The 14,522-nt window shown below is 37.8% G+C and overlaps 1 protein-coding gene across 1 annotated transcript in view; it reads right to left on the bottom strand.

The window, feature by feature from the left end:
* Positions 1-8,512, bottom strand: part of THSD7A (thrombospondin type 1 domain containing 7A) — a 189,075-nt gene extending 180,563 nt beyond the window's left edge. The window contains exon 1 of the mRNA XM_050971430.1: positions 8,190-8,512. Coding sequence (XP_050827387.1) covers positions 8,190-8,355 — 166 coding nt within the window. The 5' untranslated portion in view covers positions 8,356-8,512. The remainder of the gene's footprint in view (positions 1-8,189) is intronic.
* Between the last annotated feature and the right edge of the window lie 6,010 nt (positions 8,513-14,522).

Here is a 14,522-nt window from a genome sequence, read left to right on the forward strand (position 1 = left end):
CTGCATCTCATGGCCCTCCTCCCCTGAATCCATGCAAACACACCAGATTGTCCTTCTCTATTCCACAGACATGAAATGCCAAAACACTCATGGAAATGCTCACAAAGTACAGAAAGCAATTTAAAAACCTCCAGCTATTGTGGTCTACTGATGACTTTGAGCAATGTCAGCAGCACCAAAAATCAGAGTGCTAATTAATGCTGAGAACGTGCTGATTGCTACAATAAATGGCTGATGGATTTTGTTTGAAATTCCAGACACTGATAAGTTTAACACTGTACAGCACTCATATGAAAATGGTAAGCATTGGGATTTCCTAGGGGAGAATATTTTGTGCTAGCAGTAACAAAAGTGCTTGCATTAACTTTCATTTGACTGAGTTTTAATAGCCACATAGTACAGTTATTTAAATTATGATTATTTAGGAAAACTTTTATAATATCAGTTTTTAGGATTTCTCTACATGGTTCTCTCTTCTAATTGTTCCATTACTTTAGCGACTCCATATATTTTTTCTGCCTTACTAGACAGAAACAGACATAAGAAGAAGGAAGAAGCCATAAACAGAACCCAAGCCAATGCTACTGCTGCCTCCCACTGTGGGCTCTGTCAGCCCCTCACCTTCTCTGTGGTGCTACACAAACCCACCAGATCTTAAACTTCTGTTACTGAGAATTTAAACATATCTCTGCCCACCTAAGGAACCCACCACTTTTTTCAGCTTCACTAGTCTATGAAAGAGAAGCAGATGTTGACTGGACATGCATCCAGAAAAAGGGTCTTTCTGCCCTGTTACAAAGAGAAGACTTGTTTTTGAAGAGACCACAGAAGAATAGAAGAAAAAAAGACATGTGAATCCAGGACGTCTCAAAAAACAAGATAAATATTTGAATTTTCCTTTACCCCAGAAATTACTTACAATACCAAGTTTAATGCACAATTAATTAAGTTTAGTTTAATTTATACCATAGAAAAATTTAACTCCAAATATTGATTCTTACTTGTCTTTGATAATACTGTACATTCTCTTATGGGAATTGGGCTTTCTGTTAAATCTGGAGTTATTGTGTTAAAAGATACACACTCTGTTATCTGCAGAGCTCAGTGGACACGCAGGATAAAAAAATGACATCCAGTGAAATAGGGAACTGTAAAGTTAAACCCCGGTCTATAAGGCATTAAAAAACCTGAATTAATTCAAGACTGGATCCCAGCCTGCAGAATAAAACCCATAGCTTTTGAGGCACTCTCCTATTCCAGCATCCCTATGAGCTGAGGGATTGAGCTGATCCAGTTAGCATAAGCACTTCAGGGCACTTGCTAAAAACAATCCAGACATCCTCTGCTACCAGTACATTACCTACTACCATTTTTGACTTGTCTGACAGCTTCAAAATGCCATCCTCCAAGTGAAATCAACCATTACCCTAGCACATAGTACTTGTTTATCTTAACTAGAGGTTTACACTTATCAGCCACACTTCTCTATTTTCCTACTTCAAATATGGCAAAGTAGATGCATAGGAAAAAGAATTTCACAGCACAACATTTTTATCCAAACATTTAAATATTTACTTTGATTTTGTTAAATAAGGACAGAATACTAAATAACATTTATAAATAATTTCCTTAAAGAACCCATTTTCTGCATCTCTGCCAAATATTCTGTTGCCAGGCTGCACTACAAGTCTTTTGCATTAATCAAAGACTTAATGCATGCTTTGCAAAATTTCTTTTGAATAAAATATCTGAAAGGATATTTTATAAGTGAGGGCAAAGAGCAACAGTGATGAACATGCCTAATGAAAATGAATACAGCCTTATTCAAGACCCAGATAGACAAGCCCTATTTGACTACATAAAATCAGATTTTACTGGGAGATGACAGCAAAGAGTGTGGTTGCTTAGATGCACATAACAGAGTGTAATAAAAGTGATAAATTCTAATTAATATGAATTTATGCAGTGTATGTGTAACCAACACTTAATCAGATTCTATCCTGGAGGATCATTTATATTTAGCAGTAATGTTTCTTTAGCACATTTTGCTTGAATGATTTTTATTCTTTGAAAAGCTGATGAAATACAGTTTTTCTTAATATTCTTTTTATCTTATTGTGTAGCTGAAGACCAGAGAATCAAAAAGATGAATCCCCAAAAACACCTTTTGCAATCAATGACAGTTTAAAAACCTTGACAGACCTCTCTTCTCAAGGATATGCAGGCACCAGCTGAAGTTCACCATGCCATAACTAGGTCCTCACTGCCCTCTTTCATCATCATATGTGAATTCCCTTCCTGACAGTTAGGCCTCAAGATAAAACATCTTTTTCTCATTTAGCATTTGCCTTAGCATCTAATCCTCCTCTTCAGATCATTTCTTCATAATCTCTTTAAAATCAGGAGTTTCCTAGTTACTGACACAGGCTTTTCTGTCTTCAGTCTCAAGGTACAATTACTTCAAAGAGTCTTTACTCAGGTTTTAAAAACAAACAACAAAAAATAACAACAAAAACAAAACCCAACAACCAGACAAAAAACCCTCCCCCTCCCTCCCCAAAACAAAGAAATACTGGAACAAATGGGGGAGTTTCACCTATGTAACGGAACAGCTCCAACAGGATGACACAGCCCTTGAAAGGCTTGCTTTAATCAGAGGTTTGGTTAGGTAATTTTTCTCTCTCCCTCTTCCCTTCTGCTAATTCCTGTCAGTGTGCATTTAGGTACAATTTGAAATGCCTGCTGGATTGCCAGTCCTAGGAAGGACTTCTGTCGTCCTCAGGCAGATAGGAACACTCAGTGCAGTGAAAATAGGACAGTCCTAGGGTCATACACAGGGAAAATAAAATAGACTTTTTATTCTGTGATTTTATGGATTTTAGGCAACAAAGATGTTAGAAGAGGAATTTCAGAACTGCTGGAAATTCCACTTTTCGAACCAAACTATTTTTAAGCTAGATTTGGCCCTTAGAATGTAAAACCTGACAGGGATGCAATGGTACAGATGTATTTGATGCTCTCTCTGGGTAAGTAGGAAACCAAGAGGCTGAAAATCAGAAGAGTATTGAGACCCAAGTTCCTATCAAGCAGTGAAGGGTGATTTGGTTACAAGATGACAAAGTAACACCTTGAAACAAAAAACATTTGTTTACAGGCTATGGAAATAGGAGGCCTTTGTGTAGCCCTCTTGCCTGTGCAATGGAACAAGAATAAATCCTATACAGATGCTGTTGCTGAAAAAGACCAAAAAGTGATTAAAAAGAGCTCTTGCCTGCAGAGGTTGCAACACCCCTCTGGCCCCAGTGGAAACCACCTGGCCCCCTGTTTCACTCCAGGCCTCCACTACCCCTAAAGAACCAATGATATTCTGTATGTTGCCTACACACATATTATTGTCTTTCCTCTACTTCTTGACTGCATCAAAGGTTGAGCAAGTTATCATCTAAGGACCAATTCCCATCTAGGAGACACAGCATAAGCAGGAAAATATAGATACTAAATTGCTCTCTTCAGGAAACCATGCCTTTTTCCTCTTTCCACTTTAATTTTAAAACAGCACTGTTGTCCACAAAAAACCCATTTCAAGTTTTACCCTTGTTAAAAAGAAAGGAAAACGTCCAACTGCAATTGTTACACCAAAGACCAAGTCTTGGTATCAACAGTTGCAGACACTTAAAATAATTCTGCAGAGCTACATCTGTCTGAACTGTCTGAGATCTGATCAAGTCTTTAAAACAAATAATAATGGACAAGGCACTGCCTCCTGGATTTTTTTTTCTTATGACTTCTTTTATTACAGAGATATTAATCCAATGCTGCATCTTCCACTTCAAAGGTGTAGTGTGCACTACTTCAAGCTGTTGGAAGATGAAATTTTAATGAGATCAAATCTTGCTGATTTTGTGCATTCTTCAGTAATTAATCAGCATATAATTTATATATCATATATACAACATATCATATACATATACATATACATACATATATATACATACATATATATATATATCTTACTAACTGTAAACAGCCACACAGCGCATCACAGATCAGCATGTGAACTCATTTAACAAAAACATATGAAGGAGAGGGTAGAAAGAAGTAAAAGAGACTTCTGATGGGCCAAGAAGCACCTAAGCTTAGTCAGTTGAGTAAAGGAATGGTAAATATATGTCCTGCAAGATGACATGACAGGCTAAGAAAAGTATGCATCTCCATGTAAAGGGAAAAAAGTGAAAACTTCATGGGTGTCTTCATTTAGGAGTCACAGTCATCACACTGTTCTATGCAAAACTTACAGATACAACAATATCTGAGCCCACGGTGGGCAGTATCACAAGATCCTAAGGTGTCTTTGAATATGAAAACCAGAGAATGGGTGAGGCTGGAAGGGACCACAGTGGGTCATCTGGTCCAACCTCCCCACCAAAACAGGGTCATGCCAGAGCACACAGGACAGGATTGCACACAGACAGTTCTTGAATATCTCCAGTGAAGGAGACTTTTCAGCCCCTCTGGACAGTCTGTTCCTGTGTATGGTCACCTGCAGAGTAAAGAAATTGCTCCTAATATTCAGATGGAACTCCCTGTGCATCAGTTTCTGCCCATTGCCTCTTGTTTTATTGCTTGGCAACACTGAGAAAAGCCTTCTTCCAGTCTTGACAACTCCCCTTCAGATTAAACTCAATAACATCCAGCAAAATTCTAAAGCAAAGAGGAAAAGTTAAGGCATTTGAAAAACTCCCAGAAGTTCAGTGTAGCAGTGTAGAACTTCAAGCAAACAGCTGCTCATTGCAAATGAAATCAGTTAAATCAGAGAAAGGAAATTACTCATGAACAAAACATGCCATTTAAAAATCTTTTCAACATAAATATCTCAACACTTGGCAGTCTGTGTCAGCCCCACACCAATATAATCACCAGTCCCCAGTTTCACAGCTTCTCTTCCATGAGTAGCTAAAAGCTGCTGCTGTGAAGCTCAGATCATCAACAGATCCCCACCATGACTCAGCTCTGGGAATCTTGCTGTTTCATTACTTTGCTTTAGTTTATGTTAAAAAGCCAAGATGGCTTTCCCAGTGAACACACAAAATGAAGCATCTGTGTATTTGTAACCAAATAAAATGCATACACCAGGTCCTCACAGAATGGAATGAGAAAGTTTGGTGAGAAACCTAGTTCAATCACTTGAAGCTCTAATCAACTAAGCTTATTTAAATGCCATTCAAAACTCTGAATGTCCATTAAACACACCAGAAAACCAAATTACCATTCTCTGAAGAGATCAAAAAAAAGTAACAAAAGCCAAAATTTCAAAGCCTTTTCAGCTGGAGAAGTAAAAATGACTCAGGGATCACAGGATGGGTGGAGATTAGAAGGGACCTCTGGAGACAACTTTTAGCTCAACCTGCCTGCTCAAAGCAGATTATTTCCAACATTGTATATGTTGAACCAAAGATAACTAAACCTCCAAATGGTTAAACTGAGTATTGCAATAACCTCAGATTTTTATGGTAGCAGACAGGAGGATGGTAGTAAACAGGAAATCAGGTCCTCTGAGAGCTTTTCATGGATTGAAAGCAAACACTGCAAATTTGAATTAGAACACTCCTCCCCTCTTTTCCAACAAAACAACAATAACAAAAACCTTTCAAACCCCATAAACATAAGAAAACAAAAAAAAGGAAATTATTATTATATAAAACAAAGCATGCCTCAACTCAAACCTCATAACCATTGCAGATTATTGTCAAGGGCATCCTTAAGAAAACATAAGGCAGTAAAGCAGTATAGAAGACACAGAGCAGACATTATTTCAAAAACCTTTAGAAATAAAAACAAGAGAGCTGCAGGTCATGAACAGCACTTAGAAAAGCTGATGACAGGCTAAATTCAATACAAAAATAGCATGGTTCTCAAAAAATGGACATAAGAGGTCCCAAAAGGCCTATAATCAAGCTAATTGCCTTGACAAAGTCTCAGCCACATTGTCCTGACCTCTCTCATTCACAGAAGGAGAAGGAAAATACCATCTGAAGTGCATGAGCTCACTACTGTTCAGTTTTGTTTTTCTCTCTGATACTTTAGCTGAACTCTGTACATCCCATACCACATGTCACTTCAGACCACTGACCAGCAATTCTTCCTAGATCCTCCCACAACTGGAGAGAGGGAAAACAAAATAATTCAACACACAGCTAAGAAAAAGAGCGCAAAAATTTAATTTGGAGCCAACCACAGATGCGGTGTCTTATTCATTGCATCTTGCCTTTCATCATCTGAAAAGAGCCACTCTTGTTTTTCATTACTTGTTTTTCATCGTGTTTCCATTTCATCACTGATGTTATGGCTGCAATATTTCTTACTGTAGGCAAAACAGGCAAGAGATGTCACAGAAGATGAAGGGAAGAGCTAGCTCTTCATCAGGCAAAGTAATTGGATCATACCTGTCCTACACTAAAGTTTCTGAAGAGCAGTCTTTGCTAGGAAGGGAGAAACGGGGGGAAGACAAAAGCCAAGGCAGTTTCCTTGGTGCTGGTTTATCAGACATGACTTCAGATCACGTGTACTATGTGCAAAGCAAGTAGAGTTAAGTCCATAGCAAATTGATTGCACGTGTTCTTAAGTAGTAGTTCACTAGAATTATTATTATCCTCAAACTATGTTACTGTTTTAACATTTACAATCCACTGTTAAATGGAGACATAATAAAATGCTGGAGAGTATATTCTGCTGATGCCTAGCAACTTAGGGTAAACGTGAAATGCTTTATGAGAGTGTTGTATTATTACTGTGCCTTTCCATAAACCTGTGCATATATATCATCTCTTTTTAAGTGTCTGTTGAACATTTACAGATCTGTAATGGAACTGTAAATTGTTTTTAATTTGTCAACAATTTAAAGGGGAAAAAAGGTCACTGTCATTGTGTAACCCATCTTGCAGTCAGAAGTGAAAGTTGCAAAGGATTTTCCCTTCTTCAGATTTCTCTTTCTAGTGTTATTGGAAAGCTTGTCTTCTTGTTTAAATGAATTTCCTTTTAATCTCCTCTCTGAGCAGCTGGATAGATGGAGCCTCTTAAAAAATTCAGGATATCACTGTAATTGTAAATTGATCTGCTTCTGTTGCAGAAAGCAGTGTCCCTCCATCTAGGAAAGAGACTGTCTTCTCCAAGTTATTTTTCAGACAAATGATTAATTTGCAATCTCTCCTATTATTGTATTACCCTTTAATGAAAAACCACTTTTTATACAAATCTACTACTTTTTGGATTGTTTTGTTCCTGGCAACATACAGAAAAGGAAGCTAACTGCCAAAGCCAATGTGAAATATTTCCCAGTCAGAAATTTTTAAATTTCCTAAATGAGAGTTTGAGTCTACTTGCATTTGAACTACAACTGTATCAAGACAGCTAAAATGCACATATTCATCACTGCTTAAGTCCTGAATTAATGCAATATATTAATAGACACAGGAAAATCCCCCACTGATTTTCAATGCAGAGTTAAGGCTGAAACACTGTTATGACTATGCAATCTTTAAAACAGACACGTAACTCATTAGGATCAAAGTAGGGGAAATTATCCATCTACTGTGGTGCTGAATCCACACAGCCTATTTGCCTTTGGCTCCTTGGTTATGAGATCTGGCATCACTTGGATTATTTCACCTAATCCATCATTAGCTTTCACGTGTCCTATATACCGTGGAATAAACCTAAATTTAACAAACCCAACTCCCCATCAATTACCACACCAAATATATTACATGTCAGCACAGGACACAGAGATTAGATGTGCTGAATCACATCTTTCTTTGTGAAAATTCAGTATGTTCAGAGCACTTTTAACAATGCTGACTCCAATTGTGATAATTGTTCCTTCTCACTGACGACAGGCACTAATGCTCTGTCCTTTATGTACAACACGGAGCTGCTAAACAGAGTGAAAAAATATATAAGAAATCTCAGTAACAGTGCCACAGACTCACAAATGTGGAGTTTTTTAATTGCAATCTTTGCCTGGATGGTGGAATCCTGTAGGATGACCTATTTTCCCCCTATAATCCTGCCAGTAAACATTAGTTATTTAGATTAACTTTCTCCCTCCACATACACAAAGCACACAAAAAGGTTATCACTTACAACAAAAACTCAACACGCTGCTGTTGCGTTATCACAGCACCCTGACTTACCAGTCTTCCACAAATACACAGATGAAGTTTGAAATTCACTTTGTGCTCGAGTGTCCCGGCTCGCCAGCAGCAGCAGCATCAGCAGCAGAACTCCCCCGCACCGGGCGGGCAGGGCGGAAAGCCCCGGAGCCGGGCAGAGAGAAGCGCTGCCCTCGCTCAGCCCCATGCCTCCAGCAGCACCGCCGCTGCCGCCTCCAAAACCCGCAGCACCGCCGCGAAACCCTCCTCCAAAGATCCTCCCCTCCTCAGAACCTCTTCGCGGGGAGAAAGGGACCGCAAACCTCTCTCCCGCCCTTGTGCATGGCAGTTGGGAAGGAAAAGCTGTTTAACACCGGGGAACAATAGAGTCCTCGCTGGCTGTGGCTGCTGCTGCAGCAGCTCCTCGTGCCGGTATGGTCGCTGCTCCACGCTCTTCCATTCAGCGCTTATAGCAGTTTTCCATCAGCTAAAAGCGAGACAGCTGTCCGCAGGGGGCTCCAGCTGACTGAGCAGGTTATCTTGCTCTGGGAGGCAGCAGCAGTCATTTACACCAGCTGGAGAGAGTGAGAGACAGAGAAACAGGGATGAGGAGAAACACAAATAGCCCGGCGCTGTAATCTCAGTGCAGAGAGTGACTGCAAAAGGCTGGGTTCCCAGACACGTCTCTCCCTGGAATATCCCAAGTGATACACACAAGAAGAAAAGAAGAAATCATCATCAGACATGCTTCAGAAACACCGGTCATTCAACCAGAACAGATATAAACAGAACAATATATAACAATTAAGAGAGCATCAGACATTTGTCCTGGTAGTACTATGTACGCTGCATTAACCATTTTGTAAACAACAAAAAATAAGTGTTTGCACATGCATTGAACAGACAATTGAGACCATATGAAGGCAAATTGAAGGAAATCTAGAAAACAAAAATTAAAAAAGACTACCTTGTCTTGCATGTATTTATCAAATCTATTTCAGGTAATGGCATACAGCTATCTGCTCTGAGGAAAGATGAATATGTGTGTATGATAATTTGTATGTAAGTGTAAGCCCATCACCTCTGTGGTAGATGAAGTGTGCACATAATATATAACACAAGATAACATCCTTTCTTATCCAGCAAGTATGTACACAGATATACATGCATAAACGTCAACTGTGTAATTTAAAATAATTTGAAGATCAAGTTATCAATCATTTTACATATGAAAGTATGCAGGGTACATTAGGCTGTCAGGATGGTACAAAAACGAGGAGAGAGACAAAGCTTTTTAAATAGAGATCTTTATCTCTCCCACCCACTAAGCAGTGAACAGACACTATAACAAGCCTAAAGATTGGGCTTCTGACACCTATAAATTGGGAAGCAAATGAGGAATTTTCAAGAAAACCAATATCATATTCAGAAAGTTACATTAAAAATGCAAACAAGAATACACAGTAAGAGCACAGGACCCAGAGTTGAAAAATGATGGAGCTATTGTTGTTTAAAGAAGAAACCTTCAGTCAACCCCTCTTGGGACGCCTGTCATTTTGCACAACCTTCCCAGACTCAGCCTTTTCACATGCATTAGATTAAAATCAGTTGTGATCAAATAATTCCCAAGTCCTTGCCTGTTTAAATATTCTGACATCAGAGCAAATTAGCAATGTTGAAGGTTGCAAATTCGTCTTTGTTTACTTTCCACTCTGTTACGCCTCTAAGAGGGAATTAAAGGCTCAGGGAGCTATAGCACCATGAGGCTGTGATTAAGAGAGATAAGCAAGTGTGGATTACTGTTCCTCAGCTGTTGAAAAACAGGCAACAATCAGGAGATTATAGGTTGATAAGGGATACATAGAAAGCCATGATCTTAACAAATTTATAGCATCCTGGTCCAGAACTTGTACCCTCAGCTAAAAGCACTTCATGAGATACATTTTATTCACTTCTACATCATGCTGTATCGCTTCAGAAAGCATGGTTTCCTCTTCAGCCTTTGCCTTGTGCTAGAGAGAACACTGATCTAAACCAAAATTTTTTCTGAGTTCATTGATTTACATCAATTTTAAAGCTACATCTGTGGTTAATTACACACACATTATTTAACAGGCTGTGCAGAGAGACTTGAGAGTATTTGACATAATCAAAATAATGCCAGCTTCACAATTTATGAAAAATAGAAATAAGAATCTAAGGGTTTAAAGAAGTTTTGAGAACCTCAGGAAATCTATGACAATAGCTGTATTGACTTGCCTACTTAAAACATATGTAGCTTATATATTCCTTTGAAAAATTAAGAGTAAACATTGGCTTTTTAGCCAGAGCTATGCAGGAGAGGAAGACTCAAGTTTACAGAGAGACTAGGGGAAAAGGCACCCTTTTCAGAGTTATTAAATACAATGGGTTCTATCTGGAATTTTTAATGAATGTATAAAGAAAGCCTCTGAGAATATTTTGTACGTGACTCAGATCATCTGGAAACATCATCAGGGAACAGATCATCCATGTAGTTGGCACAATGAATCAAAGTGGGTTTTGACAGCAGAACAAAGCAGCATCATGAGAGAGGGTAAGCACATGTACACAAACACTCAAATATTTTCTTATATTTGTGCAACTATAGAACTGCATACTTCAAAACCATTAAAATATAGATTATCAAAGTAAAATATTTTCACACTACTTTTTAAGGTTTTACCATTTTACCAGTCACAAAATAGATGAACCCCAAAATAATAATTCTACTTTATTTTTTGTCAGAAGATATAATGAATTAAAACTGTTCAGAAATAGGTCACAGAGACAAAATAGAAGGAATATTTATTCTGCAAAAAGTATTTGTGTGTCTGGAAAAAAAGAGGATTACTGAAGAACTGGTTTTGGGACCCACTTATGCCTTACATGCACTCATCTATTACTCTGATAGGGAAAGCCAGTGATTCCCCAGGCCAAATGTAGGCTGGTGCCTGAAGACGCAAACACCAACAACAACCTCACCAACCTAACTGCAGGAATTAGGCTTCTCAAACAAGAGGGAATATATCCTGATTTTAAGTTTCTGTTGCTGTCAGCCTGCCTTTCTGGGAGTGCTGTTGTTAGCCATTTCCAGTGTATCTGATGTCCTCTTATCCTCTCCCATTTGCTACAGTGAATGTGGGACCTCCCTCTAGGAAACAATGCACTATTTCCAGCCTACTGGCAATCTTCTAATAGATACTTAACAATCATAATTTATTAGTTGTTTATGGCTTAGACATTCCCAAATAAATGGTTAAGTATTTCTCAGAAGAAGCCTCTAGACAAAGCATAGAAATAAACTATAATTGACATTAGAATGCATACCACAAACTTAATAGCGCAATTGTTGCTCCTTAGAGCACCAACCTATGACTCTCAAGAGACTGAATTATATATTTAGACAGAGAGGTGGCACTTGGGGTTATGGTTTAGTGGTGGACTAGGCAGAGATAGGTCAGTGACTGAATTCCATGGTCTTAAACATCTTTTCCAAACTAAATAATCTTATCATTTTATTTGAGGCACAACAGCTACAAAAAGTCTGTAAACTACTCAAACAAATCATTGACAACTTAGCACCTTTTCATTTCTCTTCAAAAAGTATGACTAACCTCAAACACCTTTACCAAAATTACGTGTTAGTCATGAAATATTCCAATAACTTTGCTCACATTTCCTACCATTAAAGAGTTGGAGGATGACAAAGTAAGCATGAAATACCTCTTATTTTTTGGAGAGGGAAACGATAAGATATTTCAATATAGAATCCATCTGGCAGTATTCCTCTGCTACCAGGCAGTCCCATGGTCACACCCTTCTCTTTATGAATCAAAGCTTCAGGATCATATTACCTTATATCCTGATGATGTTGTATTTCTACACATAGTAAGGCCAAAAAGCATGCAAAGACTACTAAATATATACACACATTTGTTGCTAGAGTAAGCAATACACAACAAAGAGAAGTGTTCAGCATCACTTTCATCTGCCTTCAATTTCAGACTGGTCAAGCCAGAATCCTTTAGAGAAGTTTTAATTAATTTCTGTAGATCTGTAGAAGATGTTTTATAAGCTCTAAAACTGCGCCCCACTAAATCCTCTCTGCTGCATGAGTACTAGACTAGTACAAAAAACCCTCCAGAATGAGTACTAGAATAGCCCAGATTCTAGAGAGTGAAAAATATTTTATTCCTTGTGTAGTAAAGTAAAAGTCCTCTTCATCTGAACTGTGCTAGTTTTGATTAGTCTCCAAGACCTTTCCCCCTCTTTTAGGTATGAAAATAACAAATATTGCCAAAAACAAACAAGTCACCTATCTCCTATTCATTTAGCTCTGAGGTTATAATGAGTTTATTACAGCCAATGCCCACAGGACAATAGAGTGGCAAATATTTCTGATAAGAATTATAAATTTGTAACGTGCTGATCTGGTTCTGTTGCCATATGAGGTAGGATGTCCTTGGATATATCCATTTCATGGGATGCAGTGGCATGGTTGCCCCCCTAACTTTTAGAGGGGCTAGGAAGGTGCAGTGTGTTCTGTTATATGTATATTTCCTTGTAATATCCATGATCTAAATAATTCACATAACAGTTAAAAGAAGATTTTGTTCTCTTCATTCCTTGACAAACTCACAGGCCTAAATTCTAGTTCTGCATTGTGTGAGAGCCTGACATTCAAGAAGATATTTTACTATGGTGACAAGCATATTATTATAATTCTCTTCAGATGGGACCTGAAAGAATTTCATTAGTTATTGAGTACTTCAGGCTGGAATAAGCTGCACAGGGCTCTTTTAATCTTTGCTGCACAGCCTTAAGAACTCTTTTATCAGATTCAGAAGCAGTCTCTTATTTTTATTTATATGAATATTAGGGATCCTAGTCAGGGAAGCCACAAAAATATGCTAAACATGAAAAATCTGAAAAAAAAATTATGTTAATTTTTCAAAATATGCCTGCTCCAGTTTTTAAGTCCAAAATTGCAGCTGAAGTTATTCTTTAGGAATCCTAAACATATGGCCTCTAGGTGTCACACTCTACCATGTCATAATATGCTATTAGAAATTTCTTTTTTGCTTTCACAACAGGTAAGAGGCCTTGATTTTACCCTTTCAGGGTTTTTTTGCCACATCCCCTTTATAAACTTGTAATTTTTAAAACAAAGAAACAAAAGCAACCCAGCCTCTTTCATACAAGTAGTACAGTTTTTTATGGTTTTCTCAGAATAACTGTTTTTGCAACCATCATGATGCCTGTCTGCTAAATTTGTTTCATTCTTTTAGATCATGGATTTGGAGGACAAATTATGAACTTAAAGAGTTATATGTGTAAACTGCAGAAAAGTAAGAAAGCATTACATGTACAAAGTGTCTGGAGTATATTAATCATGCACTTAAACTCTTCAGTGTTTCCTGATTACTACAAAAAATTGCCACAAGAAAAAGTTATTTTTGAAAAATTGATAAAGATTCTACTTACATGAATGATTAGAAACATCTCATCATCTAGTTCTGATTTTATAAATTCTTCGCCTTTATTAAGTTAAGACGGCAATTCTTGGACAGATAAATATTTTTTAAAGATTTTGGTTTTATTGTTTCATTATACTGGGGGAGGAAGGGTGGTGTTTGTTTGGTTTTTAATCTATTTCATACCTGGACATTTTCATTTTCATAGCCATACCTGGACACATTCATAGCCATAGGTATAGGGTGGGGTTTTTCAATTACAAAAAAAAAAAAAAAAAAAAAATGTAGGCAACAAAAACAACATCCTTGGCATGAAATACTCCCAGAAAACAAGTAGGGAGTTTGTGAGGAGAGCACGCTGAGGTACAGCCAGTATGTCTAGAACTGCTTGCTGGGAGATCAAGCTAGAAGAATTCAAGTAAGAAATCAATGAATTTATCAAGGAGGGCACCCAGCTTTGGATCAAAGAAACATGATGAAAAACTGTATTTACCATCTTTGTTTTCAAGAAAAATGTTAGTTTTTTTGCTTGGTACTGTAACCAAAGGCTACTGGGCTAAAAAGATCAATATCACGGTGAAATGCAATGGTCCAAGGACTGAAAAAGGTCAGATAAACTGCCTGATTTTACTTTCTGGCTTTAAACTGTGAATAAACATTGTCCTTTCTGCCCAGATTACATTGGCTTCAATGCCAACCACGTGAAGAAGATCCTATCCAAAGATGAGAACTGGATGAGAAGATCAAAACAGGCTCCATGACTTTTTATGCCTTAATAAAAAAGGAAAAAATAAAAGCATGAGGAAAATGGTGAAATTTTCACTTAGAAACTTTTGGTAACCCCTTTCATTTGTGCTGGGAATTATCAGTGTGCTCTTCC

The sequence above is a fragment of the Serinus canaria genome, chromosome 2 (assembly GCF_022539315.1).
Source record: "Serinus canaria isolate serCan28SL12 chromosome 2, serCan2020, whole genome shotgun sequence".
Classification (NCBI taxonomy): domain Eukaryota; kingdom Metazoa; phylum Chordata; class Aves; order Passeriformes; family Fringillidae; genus Serinus; species Serinus canaria.